The 12,500-nt window shown below is 39.9% G+C and overlaps 1 protein-coding gene across 1 annotated transcript in view; it reads right to left on the reverse strand.

The window, feature by feature from the left end:
• Positions 1-6,019: 6,019 nt before the first annotated feature.
• Positions 6,020-12,500, reverse strand: part of LOC138059419 (growth factor receptor-bound protein 2-like) — a 16,208-nt gene continuing 9,727 nt past the window's right edge. The window contains exons 4-6 of the mRNA XM_068905017.1: positions 10,592-10,613; positions 9,858-10,035; positions 6,020-6,509 (exon numbers count right to left, since the gene is read on the reverse strand). Of these exons, the coding sequence (XP_068761118.1) occupies positions 6,324-6,509; positions 9,858-10,035; positions 10,592-10,613 (386 nt within the window). The 3' untranslated portion in view covers positions 6,020-6,323. The remainder of the gene's footprint in view (positions 6,510-9,857; positions 10,036-10,591; positions 10,614-12,500) is intronic.

Raw genomic sequence — 12,500 nt, forward strand, 5'->3', positions numbered from 1 at the left:
CCTAAAAACTGTGTATCAATATTTATTTAATTTTGCATCAATAATAGTTTTGCATAAAGCAAGCTAACAAAATCTGTACCTTACTTAGTTCGCATTTTTGAGCGTTAAAATAGAATTTTCGGTCCTATGCTTCTGCTACAAAGTGGTATATATTTTTTTTAGGTCACCCATCCAGATACTAACCTCGGTGGACAGGGTGAAACTTCAGTGAAATTTAGTATTAGCTGTCGGACGCTCAGAGTGCACGCTTTAACTTGTGGTGTAAAGAAGTTGTGAGGGAACTTGAAAATGATCAGCATGTCCGCCTAGAAGCCAATGGTTTTCGATTCCCTTTTATTTTCTTCAATCTTTCTGGATTTAGTACTTTGCTAGTAACCACATGTCTTCTCAGGGAGCTATTTACCTAAGACCTCTACCATGGCACTACAATGATATACAATACCAAAACAACATCGTACACTTTAGAGGTTTTGCACTGCAGCCATGTTGCATGGTAGGAGCAATAGATTCTTTTTCCTATGGGAACAAATGTTCTTTGTTATGCAAAACATTTTCATTGCTTCTGCCATGCAACATGGCTGCCGTGCAAAACCGCTATTAGAGCTACATATTACGCAAAGACAACTTGAATCTCCTGGAAGACAGTTGACAATATGGAATAAAGCGCTGTGTTACTGCACTACCACACGTACGCGATACGTGCCTATTTTTTCTAAAGATGACAGGGTTTTTTTGCTTTCTGACAAATGATTATTAGGCTGGTAGCCAGGTTTTTCACCTCACAAAATGATTTGTTTCGTCGTATGAACCTATGAGCTAAAGGGACTCTGCTGGCATGACTTCTGGGCGACCCCCAGCAGCCAGCAAAAACCAACATACCGTTGATTCCAGCTGGCTGTAAGCTGGGCTCCAAGGTCACACATGGACCGTATAGCGGCTGCCAGAGGCGCCAACATATGCTTTCGGTTCAACCTTGTTGAGCTGCGTCATTGCTGTACTTTGCGACGGCGATTAGCCGCGACAGTTATTATTGTTATTATTATTATTACTATTATTATTATTATTATTATAAATGGTCTTAATGACCCCTGACTTGAAAAAATTGCCAGGAACGCTGCAGTTAAATACCACCCAAGTCAGTCCCTTCACGTATCTCAGGCAACCCAGTGTACGCCCATGGAGCGTCTAGTTATATATATTTTAATAGAGCAGCTACGAGAAGGCAAGGGGTTAGTCACAAATGCTTCAGGGGCCGATTAATCTCTTCCTCTCTGGATCGAAAGTAGCACGGGGGACCCTAAACTGAGTTTTTACCTTTTTTTCTTTTTTTAAAACATATCTTATAAATGCGCATGCGTTCTGTACGTAATTATGTAGCTGTACGTAATTACGTAATTATGTAGCGAAGCCCTTTTGGTTTCACAAGCTCCTCTTCCATTGTATTTTGCTTTATTTGTCTCAAGGGAACGGTGTCTGGCTATGTTTGCTGGTGCTGTTTTTTTTTTTTGTTGTTGTTGTTGTTTTTTTCTAGCTGCAAGTTACCGGGCGGCGTGGCTGACGCCATTTGGCAAATGAGAGGTACTGTGACCAACACGATATGGCAACTTCCGGTCTCGTCAACTCGTGCCACAGTGCCAGCCTTCTAGGGAGGCTCCCTCTCTCTCTCTGTTAGCAAGCCATTGAACAAAAATGGTCTCAGGCTTATCAATATACAACGATCATGCTAGCAGTGCTACTCTGTAAATATCAGCGAAAACTATGCTAGTTTCCTCAAATTATGCCAGCACGATCTATAAAAGCCTATGTGGGGGGAGGGGGGTGGGGTGCGTCTATTAAATGTAATGGCTTCCTGCTTTTCTCTGGCCTCTGTTAAAACAGCAGTGATTTCTATATCATCTATACATGTATATTTTGACTGAGAAGAAAAACACCACCCTGTGGCTACAGGATAAAAAAAAACTGAATGCAAAATATTTCTCAAGGCGATTTTAATATTTGAAAAGTCGTTTAATTTATTACGATTATATTAGGCTCTTTTACATTTCCCTACGTTTCCTCCAAATTCAAAATACAACTTTGTGTGAACATCCTGTGGTCACACTTGAAAGTGAAATCGCATGCTGGGGGCTTGTATATGTATTTAACTACACTGCTTGGAGTTTCTATGATTTCCCTCTTTCGTGACACGTTGAAACCTCTGTGTGGATCTCCTCAATGTTCTGTTAAGCATGTGCATCGTGACGTCAATGTAACGTCAGTTACTGGGCACGCGTTAAAATCTCAAACTGGTTTTTAACCACAATTACCAGGACCTCTGTCTAGCCAAGGAGAGGTTGTGAGAGCGAGGTTTCGTAAAATGACATAAATACACAAAATTCAGATACAAGATATTTTACTTCGAAAAATATTGAATATTAAAGAGAATTTATCACTAACTGTTACCCTTATTTTGGTAATAATTAAGATGACATTAATATTAATTTGCTACTTTTTCCCTCGGCAATTAACTCAGCTACTTAGCAAAGAATAATTGACTTATATACAGACATGGACATCCGACAGGGGAGCTGAAAACTTGAAATTACAGAAGTTTATAACGATCACAAAAAGATGTCACGTTAAAACGAGTCAGTGGTAGGTTGTTCCAGGCTCTTAGATAGTCGGGAAATCAACCCATTCTCTATATTGAATTGCTTATTATCGTTAATTCGTAATTTACTGTGAATTTACTACTATCGTTCATTTAGAAGACAGAAAGCTCGATAAGGATTCTGGGAGATAATCATAGATTTCTAAAAGACAATCCATGCAAGTGTATGGACATAGGACTCGAACCAGGGAATGTTGATCAATCCGTCACCAAACCACTTAGCCACCACACAGCTACCTGCTCAGGGACAATATTTTCAACACTATTTGATAATGCTATATTATCACTCGGCAACAAACAATAGTAAACACTGCAAAAGGTTGGTTACCAAACTTCACGACAAAGCTAAGCATTTTAAAATCAAAGCTTACGCTTCAATTATTAATTTAGCTAGACCAAATGACTCTTCAATAGCAAAATTCAATGGGAGACTTAAATGTTTTTTTTAGAGTGGTGAAGCGGAAAAAAGGGAAGCGATCCTGTAGAGTAAACCCACGTTCAAATACAATCCACGCACGCGATTTTTTAATTTCCTTATTTTCTCTGCTACCACAAGATCTGGGACACAGGGTCCTAAATTAACGATAATAGTAAATTCAAAGAAAATTATGAATTAACGATAATCGTTAATTTAGGGCAGAGATCATGTCGGGAAAGTGTGCGCTAAAACACGTGGAAGCTGGGGTAGAGGCTACGCGTTTGTCGCTTTCCCGACTGTATGAGAGCCTGGAACAGGCTAAGTCAGTGACTACCACTTGATATAATTTGAATTAGATGATTTTCAATCGAGTGCCATAAACGAAAATAAAAGCAATTGCGTTAGCTGATCACAAGAGACGAGTCCATCACAATGCAAAGTGAATACAAGCAGCGAGCGCTTGGCCCAGGAAAAAAATTAGTTCTTGCATTTGCTTTCGCTGATAATTTCGCATACGATTTTGAAGCCAATCACTGATAGAACTCAGAATACCCGGCCACGATTGCGTGACATGGAACTACGGGAGCAGGCATTAAATGTCACGCGATCGTGGCCGGGTATTTTGAAGTTTAGCCATTCTGCCTTTTAAGCAGAGTTACTTCAAGGATTCATTTCACAAAATCAATGATCCATGGAAACTCTCTCATTTTTGCTTAAATGATGCACATGAACGTGATAATTTACCTTGAACCTCATCACAAAATGGGGAAGTTAAGGTTATTACTGAATTTCGATGGCTTTAGGTCCGTCACCCAAAAACAATCCTCTTCACCCTCCCGTCCTAAAAGCGGAACTTAAAGATTTACTCGGTCTAAGAATGGATGATTTTACTTGTCAAAGGAAGACTCCACTGAAATAGAGTAAACATTATTCCTTCCCATTTACAAAGGCTTAAACAAGTTCCTACGGGTTCTAACAGAGAAGGATTAGCTCGGTAACACCGTTTCATGGAACGGCAATTTTACGGTACGATCCTAAAACACCAGCTAATGCTCATTACTGTGACATCATAGATCAAGGCAGCGATATGACGGCAATTCAAAGACACCACATGTTGTGTACTTGCACGCTTATAAATCAAAAACGATCATGGCGGCCCAACGTCTTATTAAGGAGCTTAAGTACGCGCGTTTTTGAGACGCGTACGGCAACCGGAAAAGCTGTTTTCCCTTTTAACTTGTCTTCACACAACCACATTTACATTTCTAAGTATCTTTTCTCCATAAGAAATGATTAGTATAAAAATCTGGGAGACACCACTGTCCTGGAACACGAAATGTTCTCTTCCGGTTGCCGTCCGCGTCTCAAAAACGCGCATGCTTAAGTTCCTTATTATTGGCGAGCGATCGGCCGCATTAGATAACAGGTACTAAAAAGTCAACAAAATTCTCCAGAGTAGATTCAGAGTCACTTTAAGTTTTCCAATTGTGAAAGTAGCTCTGAATCCACTACATTTTCGTATTTTTACAGTCTCAATTTCACCGCCAATCAATTTCTGGAAATAAAAATGGGGGGTTACCAAGTTCATTTTTGAGATATATGCATTAAAACACAAAACATGGGGTATTCTTAAGATGGCTCTCCAGTTGCTATGGCAACCATTTACGTCAAAACAATGGACGAATTTTGTTAAATAATTAATACTTATTGTTTCACATGGTACCATGACGAACTGAGCCTATTTGCAGCTACAGAGTTGCAGAGTAAATTCTTTCAAATAATACCGTTTCCTGAAAGTGCTGAAATTGAGCCACATTGCACGCAGTCTGTGACGGCTGTCAAGAAAGCTCCATTGAAGCTGGGTAGCAAGCATTTCCGCATGCAAAAACAGCTTCAGAGTAACTTTTTTCTTTCTCGCCCAAGGAAAAAAATTAGGTGAAGAACAAAGTATGCCAGCATGTCAGACCCATAGACAATCTTGGGCGAAAAACTCGGTTCCCGTTGACTAAAGATCGGACAGGGTTTAGCAGCAATGCAAAATAACCAACTAACCCATTCCGAACCCTAACCAAACAGTGTCATAAACCATGACACCAGCAATAGATCGTTTTCACGTGACGTCACAGCGGCCATGTTGGTGTACAAGAACAATAGACGTTCTCTCCCTTGGGAATCAAACTCTATTTTTATGCATATTCCATGCATACATTTTGTATTGATTTGCACACCAATATGGCCGCCAAGTCACGTGAGTGAAAACTATCGATAGACCTCTTACACTGTAAGCTAATTAAGTTCATCATTGAATGTTCTCCAGTGTTACCCAAGCGGTTGTGTACAAAGAAAAAACATACTTATCTTTAGAACCGGAAGCACGTGACCTTGAAGCGTGTAACTTGCATCTGTTTTCCTTGAGGGTCGTGAAGGGGTAAAATGGGAGCTTTTTTAGAGGCTGGGAAATCGGATTTTGTGCACTGGGACTGGGATTCATGAAACAAAAACAATAGAAAAATGGGAATGGGATTTCAATTTGAGCAACACAGCCTGGGCTTGTGGGGACTTGAGCTGAAATTTGAAAAAAAAAATCAATTTGCTGGGAAATGGGCTTCGGACCCCCCCCTTCACGACCCTCTTCCTTGGAACAAAGCTGGGAATTTTAGGACACCAAATATGGACAAAAATAAGATCGAAGCTGCACGCGCAGGTAAATGTACGACCTACGTTACATCCAAATAAGGACATTTGTAAACTCAAAAACAAAAAAACCCCAGCTCTGAACCAGAATTAAACGATTCAAGGGCACGAGCTTCTGTTAGAATTTGATGAATTTTTTTTTTTTCGGAAATCGTGCTGTAGACTGTATTCTATCCAAAAATTGTCTCGGCAAATATAAAAGCCATAATTTTTTTACACATGAGAGCAGTCTGTTTTCAAAAAACAACAAGTCAAACTTTTGCAAGCAAAGTCTAAAGGTGGTGATTTCAACGCTTGATTCAAATCTTACAAATACCTGTCACACATGACATAGCTCGGCAGCCAAATGGGTAACAAATCAGTAAAGATCGTCCCAAGTAGCACTATCAAAAGCTGTTTAGTAATAACAACATTGTGTAGTACATAATTATACATCCTATAAATCGTCTGCCAAATTTTCCACGCTTTTTCTTGTCCAATAACAATCTATATTTGTCCCGATGATTTTAGCAAGTGCCATAAAAATAACATTAACGTAAACCGTTGAGAACACCAGACCTCTTATTTCTTTACCACATAAGTGGCTGGGAACAAACCCTCGTTTCCACTTTCCAAATTTTTCCCCTTCCACCAATTCTGATCTTCTTTGTCTAGTACTTGTATTTTGTCCCCACGCTTAAAGTACAATTCTCCATCTTCCTCGGGTCGAAATTCATAGGCTGCCACCATTATATTATCCTGTGAAACCTAATGATATTTAGAGAGGATAATTAGACGGTGGAGAGAAGACAGGAAACATGTTTGAGTGGCAAGAACAATCTCACTGGTTTGCTGCGCTGACTCGTGAGATGTTAGGGACTTTTATTTATTTATTTATTTATTTATTTATTTATTAAACTTCGCCTTCTAAATTAACTATTAACAAAACATGACGACGTAAACAAAAAACAAACAAATACTGGGTAAGGCAGGGTGACCACAACAGCTGACGCCAATTACTGTGGGCCCAAGATTAACAAAGTTCTAAACACTCGAATAAAATAGTAAAATATAGAAAACTAATAACAACACGAAATAGGCTCTGAAAGGTTGCGTGGCGTATTACATTTTAAGCAGACAGATTTCCAGGTTCTAGGGTCCTCAACATCGAAGCGTGAGATAAGTGCATCTTTGTAGTATGAGGAGAGCAGAGTTACATGGTCATATCTTAACTGCAGGGGGAGAGCGTTCCAGATTCTAGAAGTTCTTACAAAAAAAGAGTGCTGATAAGTAGAAGTGCGGCATTTCTTTGGTCTGAAAGATTTTGCATTGCTAGCGCTTGCTCTAGTGACCCTTATGGGAAAAATGCGTTCAGGGAGCACGTCATGTGATACACAAACAATACCATTGGTGGCCTTAAAGAAAAAGACCAAGTCCAAAAACTCATGCCAATAACAGATAGGTAGAATATCAATCGACAAGAGCCTGTCTCTATAGCTTTCCTCACATAGGAAGGGTAGATCTAAAAACTCATGCCAATAACAGATAGGTAGAATATCAATAGGCCAGTTTCGTATTCTAATGGTTGGACTGGATCTAGCATGAAGTGGAGGCTAATGCGGGCAAATTAATTTGCATTTGAAAAGATTTACCCGCATTAGCCTCCATTCCATGCTAGATACAGTCCAGCCGTGAGAATTCGAAAATGGTCTATTGACAAGAGCCTGTCTCTATAGCTTTCCTCACATAGGAAGGGTAGATCTAAAATAAACTTTGAGGCGCGTCGCTGGACGCGTTCGATGCGGAGGACCTGATGGGAGGACGTGAACGACTGCCAGTAGAGTCATAAAGGAGTCTACACGTCTTCAAATAACTCGTGTTTTTAAGTCTAGGGGGTGTAGCGATTGAAGATCTAGTCAATAGGGAGCTTAAGCACGCGTGTTTTTGAGACGCGGACGGCAACCGAAAGAGAACATTTCTCATGCCAGGACAGTGGCATCCCCCACATTTTTATACTAATCATTCTCCAATGAAGAAAAGATAATTAGCAATGTAAATGTGCTTGTGTGAAGACAAGTTAAAAGGGAAAACAGCTCACTTCCGGTTGCCGTTCGCATCTCAAAAACGCACATGCTTAAGCTCCCTAATGTCTACGTCGCCTTGATACGTTCTGTCCTTGAATATTGCTGTGGTGCCACGCCCTTCCAGCTTATCTTTCCAAAGAGGTTGTACGTATAGAGAGTTTTCACGTGACGTCACGACAGTCATGTTGGTGTATCTAAACAACAGAACAATTGAATGGTGTACCCAACCAATCCTCTGGGAATTGAGCTCTATTATCATGCAAACGTTTTCTTTTGTTTCGATGGAAAAACAAGGGTATTGATAACGTAAGTGAAAACACTCTATACAGAAACGGGCTCTCAAAATCGTTGCACCTGCACTTCCATACAGAAAAGCTCTTCAGTTTCTTAATTTACATAGATTAGACGAAAGACGCAATGAATTATGCGTGATCACTTTCAAAAGGATTTCAAAAGGGGGCGATTTTTTAAACATCTTCCTAAGACGAGGAAATGCAGGAAACTATGTGATACCCAAATGCAGGACTGAAAGACTACTTTGTAGCTTCTTACCAAGTACAATCTTGACTTTGACTGGGAGAGTACTCTCTAGAGAGTAAAGGAACTTCCGACGTTAAATAACGTGTACCTTCACCTTTAAATAATCACTCGCCTGCATAGATCATGTCGTCGCACGTACGTCAATTTTCCTCCTTTTTTATATTAGTAATCGTTTTGGAATTGCTTGTAATTCGATATTATAATCATGATTGTATACCAGTCCCTGCTTTTTCATACGATTTGCTTGTAATTTTAGTTCTTAGAATTGTTGTAACAACATTGTAATTCATTAATTTGCGATGATGTTGTGATTAAATTCTATTCTATTCTATACTGAGCATGCGCATAAGGATTGGAGCCGACATGTTTCGAAGTGCGCGTGCTCAGAACGGAAAACTTGTACTCGCAGTAGTCGCCGTGCTCCGATTCAATTCGTATCTTCGAGCTAACGTGTAATTTTCTTTTTATTATAGAGCGACTCTCATATCACCTTGAAAAATAAACGTAAAAACAGTAAGTAAAAAGAAGGCAAAACATTTAATTGGCTTATCAAACAAAAACAAACATGGAACTTCCTGGAAAGTTTCACTTTGACATGATTTGAAATGCAGTAATGTGACTGGGCAATCGAACTGTTTACTGCCCATATTAGGAGTTTCTTTGGCGGGCATACATGTAAGGAGAAGCTTTATTTTAATCATGCCAAACATTGGTCCGTGAAACACTTTTTTGAACACTTTTTCAAGGTCATACGAAAATCGCTCTATAGATCATAAATATATATGGTAGAGATTGAAAAGCAGGCACTACAAACAAAGAAGGCGGGAAAAAAAGGCAGGAATCGTGACGTCATTGCTCAATATGACCACTCGTGATACATAAGAAAAATATGCCACTCGGCAATATAATATTTAACAATTAGACCCGTGGCCCTTGAGGGCGAAGGGTCTAATTGTTTTAGTATCATCCAACTCGTTGGACAGACAAGGCAAAAATAAAGTTAGCGAATTCAAGTTGAAGAAATATTTATTTGGCCGGAATAAAAAGAAAGAAAGCGTCAAGCTTTTCGATACTTGAGGACTATCACTAATAGTCATCTAGTAGCGAGGAAGGTTCTTGAGAGATATTAGTGAGCTTAAGCATGCGCGTTTTTGAGACGCGGACGGCAACCGGAAGTGAGTTGTTTTCCCTTTTAACTTGTCTTTACACAAACACATTTATATTGCTAAGTATTTTTTCTCCATTAGAGATGATTAGTATAAAAATCTGGGAGACACCACTGTCCTGGCACGCAAAATGTTCTCTTTCGGTTGCCGTCCGCGTCTCAAAAACGTCGCATGCTTAAGTTCCCTAATTGAACTCTGGCAAAGACCTGTCTGTTGGTATGTAGAAAGGTATCCTAAAATTCTGCTTGCTATACCAATCTCAATTAAATATAGAACCATAATTAATATTATTATGCGGGCTAGTTATGACTTCAATGGTAACCAACCTCTTCCACTTGGCCCTCAGGCGGACAGTCTTTAAGGAAAATGGATTGTGATCTGCTAACAGAGGAGGAGCGATGATACTCTACCAGCTGATTCAATGAATTAAACTTTACAACCCATAAGAAGTACTTTCCCGCACCATCACGTAGAACTTTGAAATGTTGCACGCCGCTACCAAACCTGGAAAAAAATAGACTTCACTGATTAGAGTGTAATGTGAAGTGCTAGGTTTCTGCCCCATATGAACCAAGTGAGCGTTAGCCCTACTAATGGAAATGGGCCCACACACGGACAGAGAAAAACTCTGTCGCTTTCTTGATAATAATGCATTTATAAACAAAATTATGGCTATTTTTATGTCATTTATCAATAATATTATTTTACTTGATGAAATTGAAAACAGGACCACTGAAATTTCTTTGCCCTGATAGGATTTAAACCGAAAGCTACTGTTTGCGTTTGTGCTTATTAATTAATATTGACTCATGCCTCCTGCATTTTAAAATGTAAAATTATGTAAATGAGTCAATCTAACCTTCCAATATGCAAATTTTCCTGGACATTATTTGCCAAAAATTCTTACTTTGAACAGTTAAAAGACAAATCAAAGCTGGGCAAACCACAGTGTAAAGGTTGCCAGTATGAATTGGCCATTTCTAATCCATGTACTGTCCTCAAATACGTGATACACCAAGGTCTCTCTCTCTGATAATTTTTATTCTACCCCAAACCTTACCTCACAGATAATGAAAAGTCTCCTGCAAGGAAAAAAAAAACAGAACATTGATAATTGATTGGATGTTGACAAAAATGATGATGATGATGATCATGATGATGGTGATAATAATACTAAACCCCCTATAGGAGTTTTCACATGACATCATTGCCGCCATGCTGGTGGACGAAAACAAAGATCTCTCATTACCTTCTTTTGTTTGTCCACAAGAAGTCATACATTCCTCTATTGTTATTGGAGGTTGGTTGAAAACATCCTATACCCCTGGATTAAACAGGGCTCAGGAAAGAGGTAGTAACTTTCATCCCTGGCAATTGCTCCCTTCTCCCCAAGGTGGGGCCATGTGTTGTGCTGCTCAGCACTCATTTGGGCTCCATCAGCAAGTTTTCAAGGGGTATCCTAACACTTGGGTGAACTGGGTTCTCCATAATCCTGCCCAGGCTTGCACCCTGGAGAACACACTACAGCCTCTCATCTTACGAGGAAAGATTGCAGAAGCTAATAAGTTTTGATGGAAAGAGATCATAGTATCCTATTGGCCAACCACCACCTGTCTTAAAAGAGACAGACCACACTCTGAGGTGTTGGACCATAAACATCCACCTGCTCTAATTATCATTACAAGCAGATGGTAAATCTTTCACCAGACGGACTGAACAAAAGAAGGAAAAAACCTCCAGCTGCTCTCCTTACCAGCTGGAATGTGTGCAAACTTTTCACAGGTATCTCAGATGACCTTCAATAGAAACCACTTACAGAAAGCTCACGAGAGTCAAGCATCAGCATAGCTGCCCTAAAAGAAACCAGCTTTGCTTGAAGCAGCTCCAACAGAAAGGTTAAAGTGCAGACTGAGACACCAGCCATGCACCTTCAACAATGCAAGCTGTTCACCCTCATCTTCACAATGCATGGATGCCAATTCCCAGCAAGATGCAAGTGTATGCACAGAGCATGCCAGGACCTGCTGAGCGCAACAGCACAGCCAAGTGGGATGTCATGGACGAGGCCCTATACATAACAGCCATAACAATGCTTACCTTCCCACATTGTCAGCCTACAATCAAGATCAAACATGACACCTTTCTTGCATACAAGAGAAGCCCCAATAACCAGACAGCACTAGTCAGAACTTAACTCCCGCAAACCAGTGTCAAATAAGTTACACTCTTTACACTAAAAACTACAAATATACCAATATAAAAAACCTAAAAATTGAAAAAGTCAAAAATCTAAAAATAGGCTTGCCAAAAAAGATAGGTCTTAAGCCTAGCTTTAAAAATAGGGACAGATGCACTGCTTTTTATCTCAAATGGAAATGAATTCCAGAAGTATGGCATGCACACTGAGGAAGCCCTCGAGCCAACACATTTGAGCTTGTGCGATGGCTGCTCCAGCAGAAGTTGGTCAGCAGACCTAAGAGCTCGTCTAGGAACATAACGTTATCCTTACTATTGATGGAGCTAACTGATGAGCTCAGTCAGGTTCGTTGGAGTCACACCACAGAGTGCCTTAAAGGTGTATAATAAGATCTTAAAAACAATACGCTGACGGACGGGGAGCCAGTGTAGCTCAATAAGTAGTGATGTGACATGATCAAACTTTCGTTTACAAGTGATAACTTTGGCCACCGCGTTCATAACATATCATCGTCTTTGAATACGATAATCAGGTAGGTTATAGAGAAGCGCATTACAGTAATCTAACCAAGATGATATTAATGCATGCATTAGTGTTTTGGTAGAGTCAATGCTAAGGCATGGGCGTATGCGACTACTGTTCCTGGCGTGAAAAAAAGCAGTCCTGCGTAGTTCAATGATGTGTTCCTCAAAACCCATGGTATCATCGAAGATGGCACCAATGTTCCGTGTGCTAGATGTGGGCTCCACAGTAGCATCACCCACAGTAATTG

Source organism: Montipora capricornis, chromosome 8 (genome assembly GCF_036669925.1).
Source record: "Montipora capricornis isolate CH-2021 chromosome 8, ASM3666992v2, whole genome shotgun sequence".
In the NCBI taxonomy this organism is placed as follows: Eukaryota; Metazoa; Cnidaria; class Anthozoa; order Scleractinia; family Acroporidae; genus Montipora; species Montipora capricornis.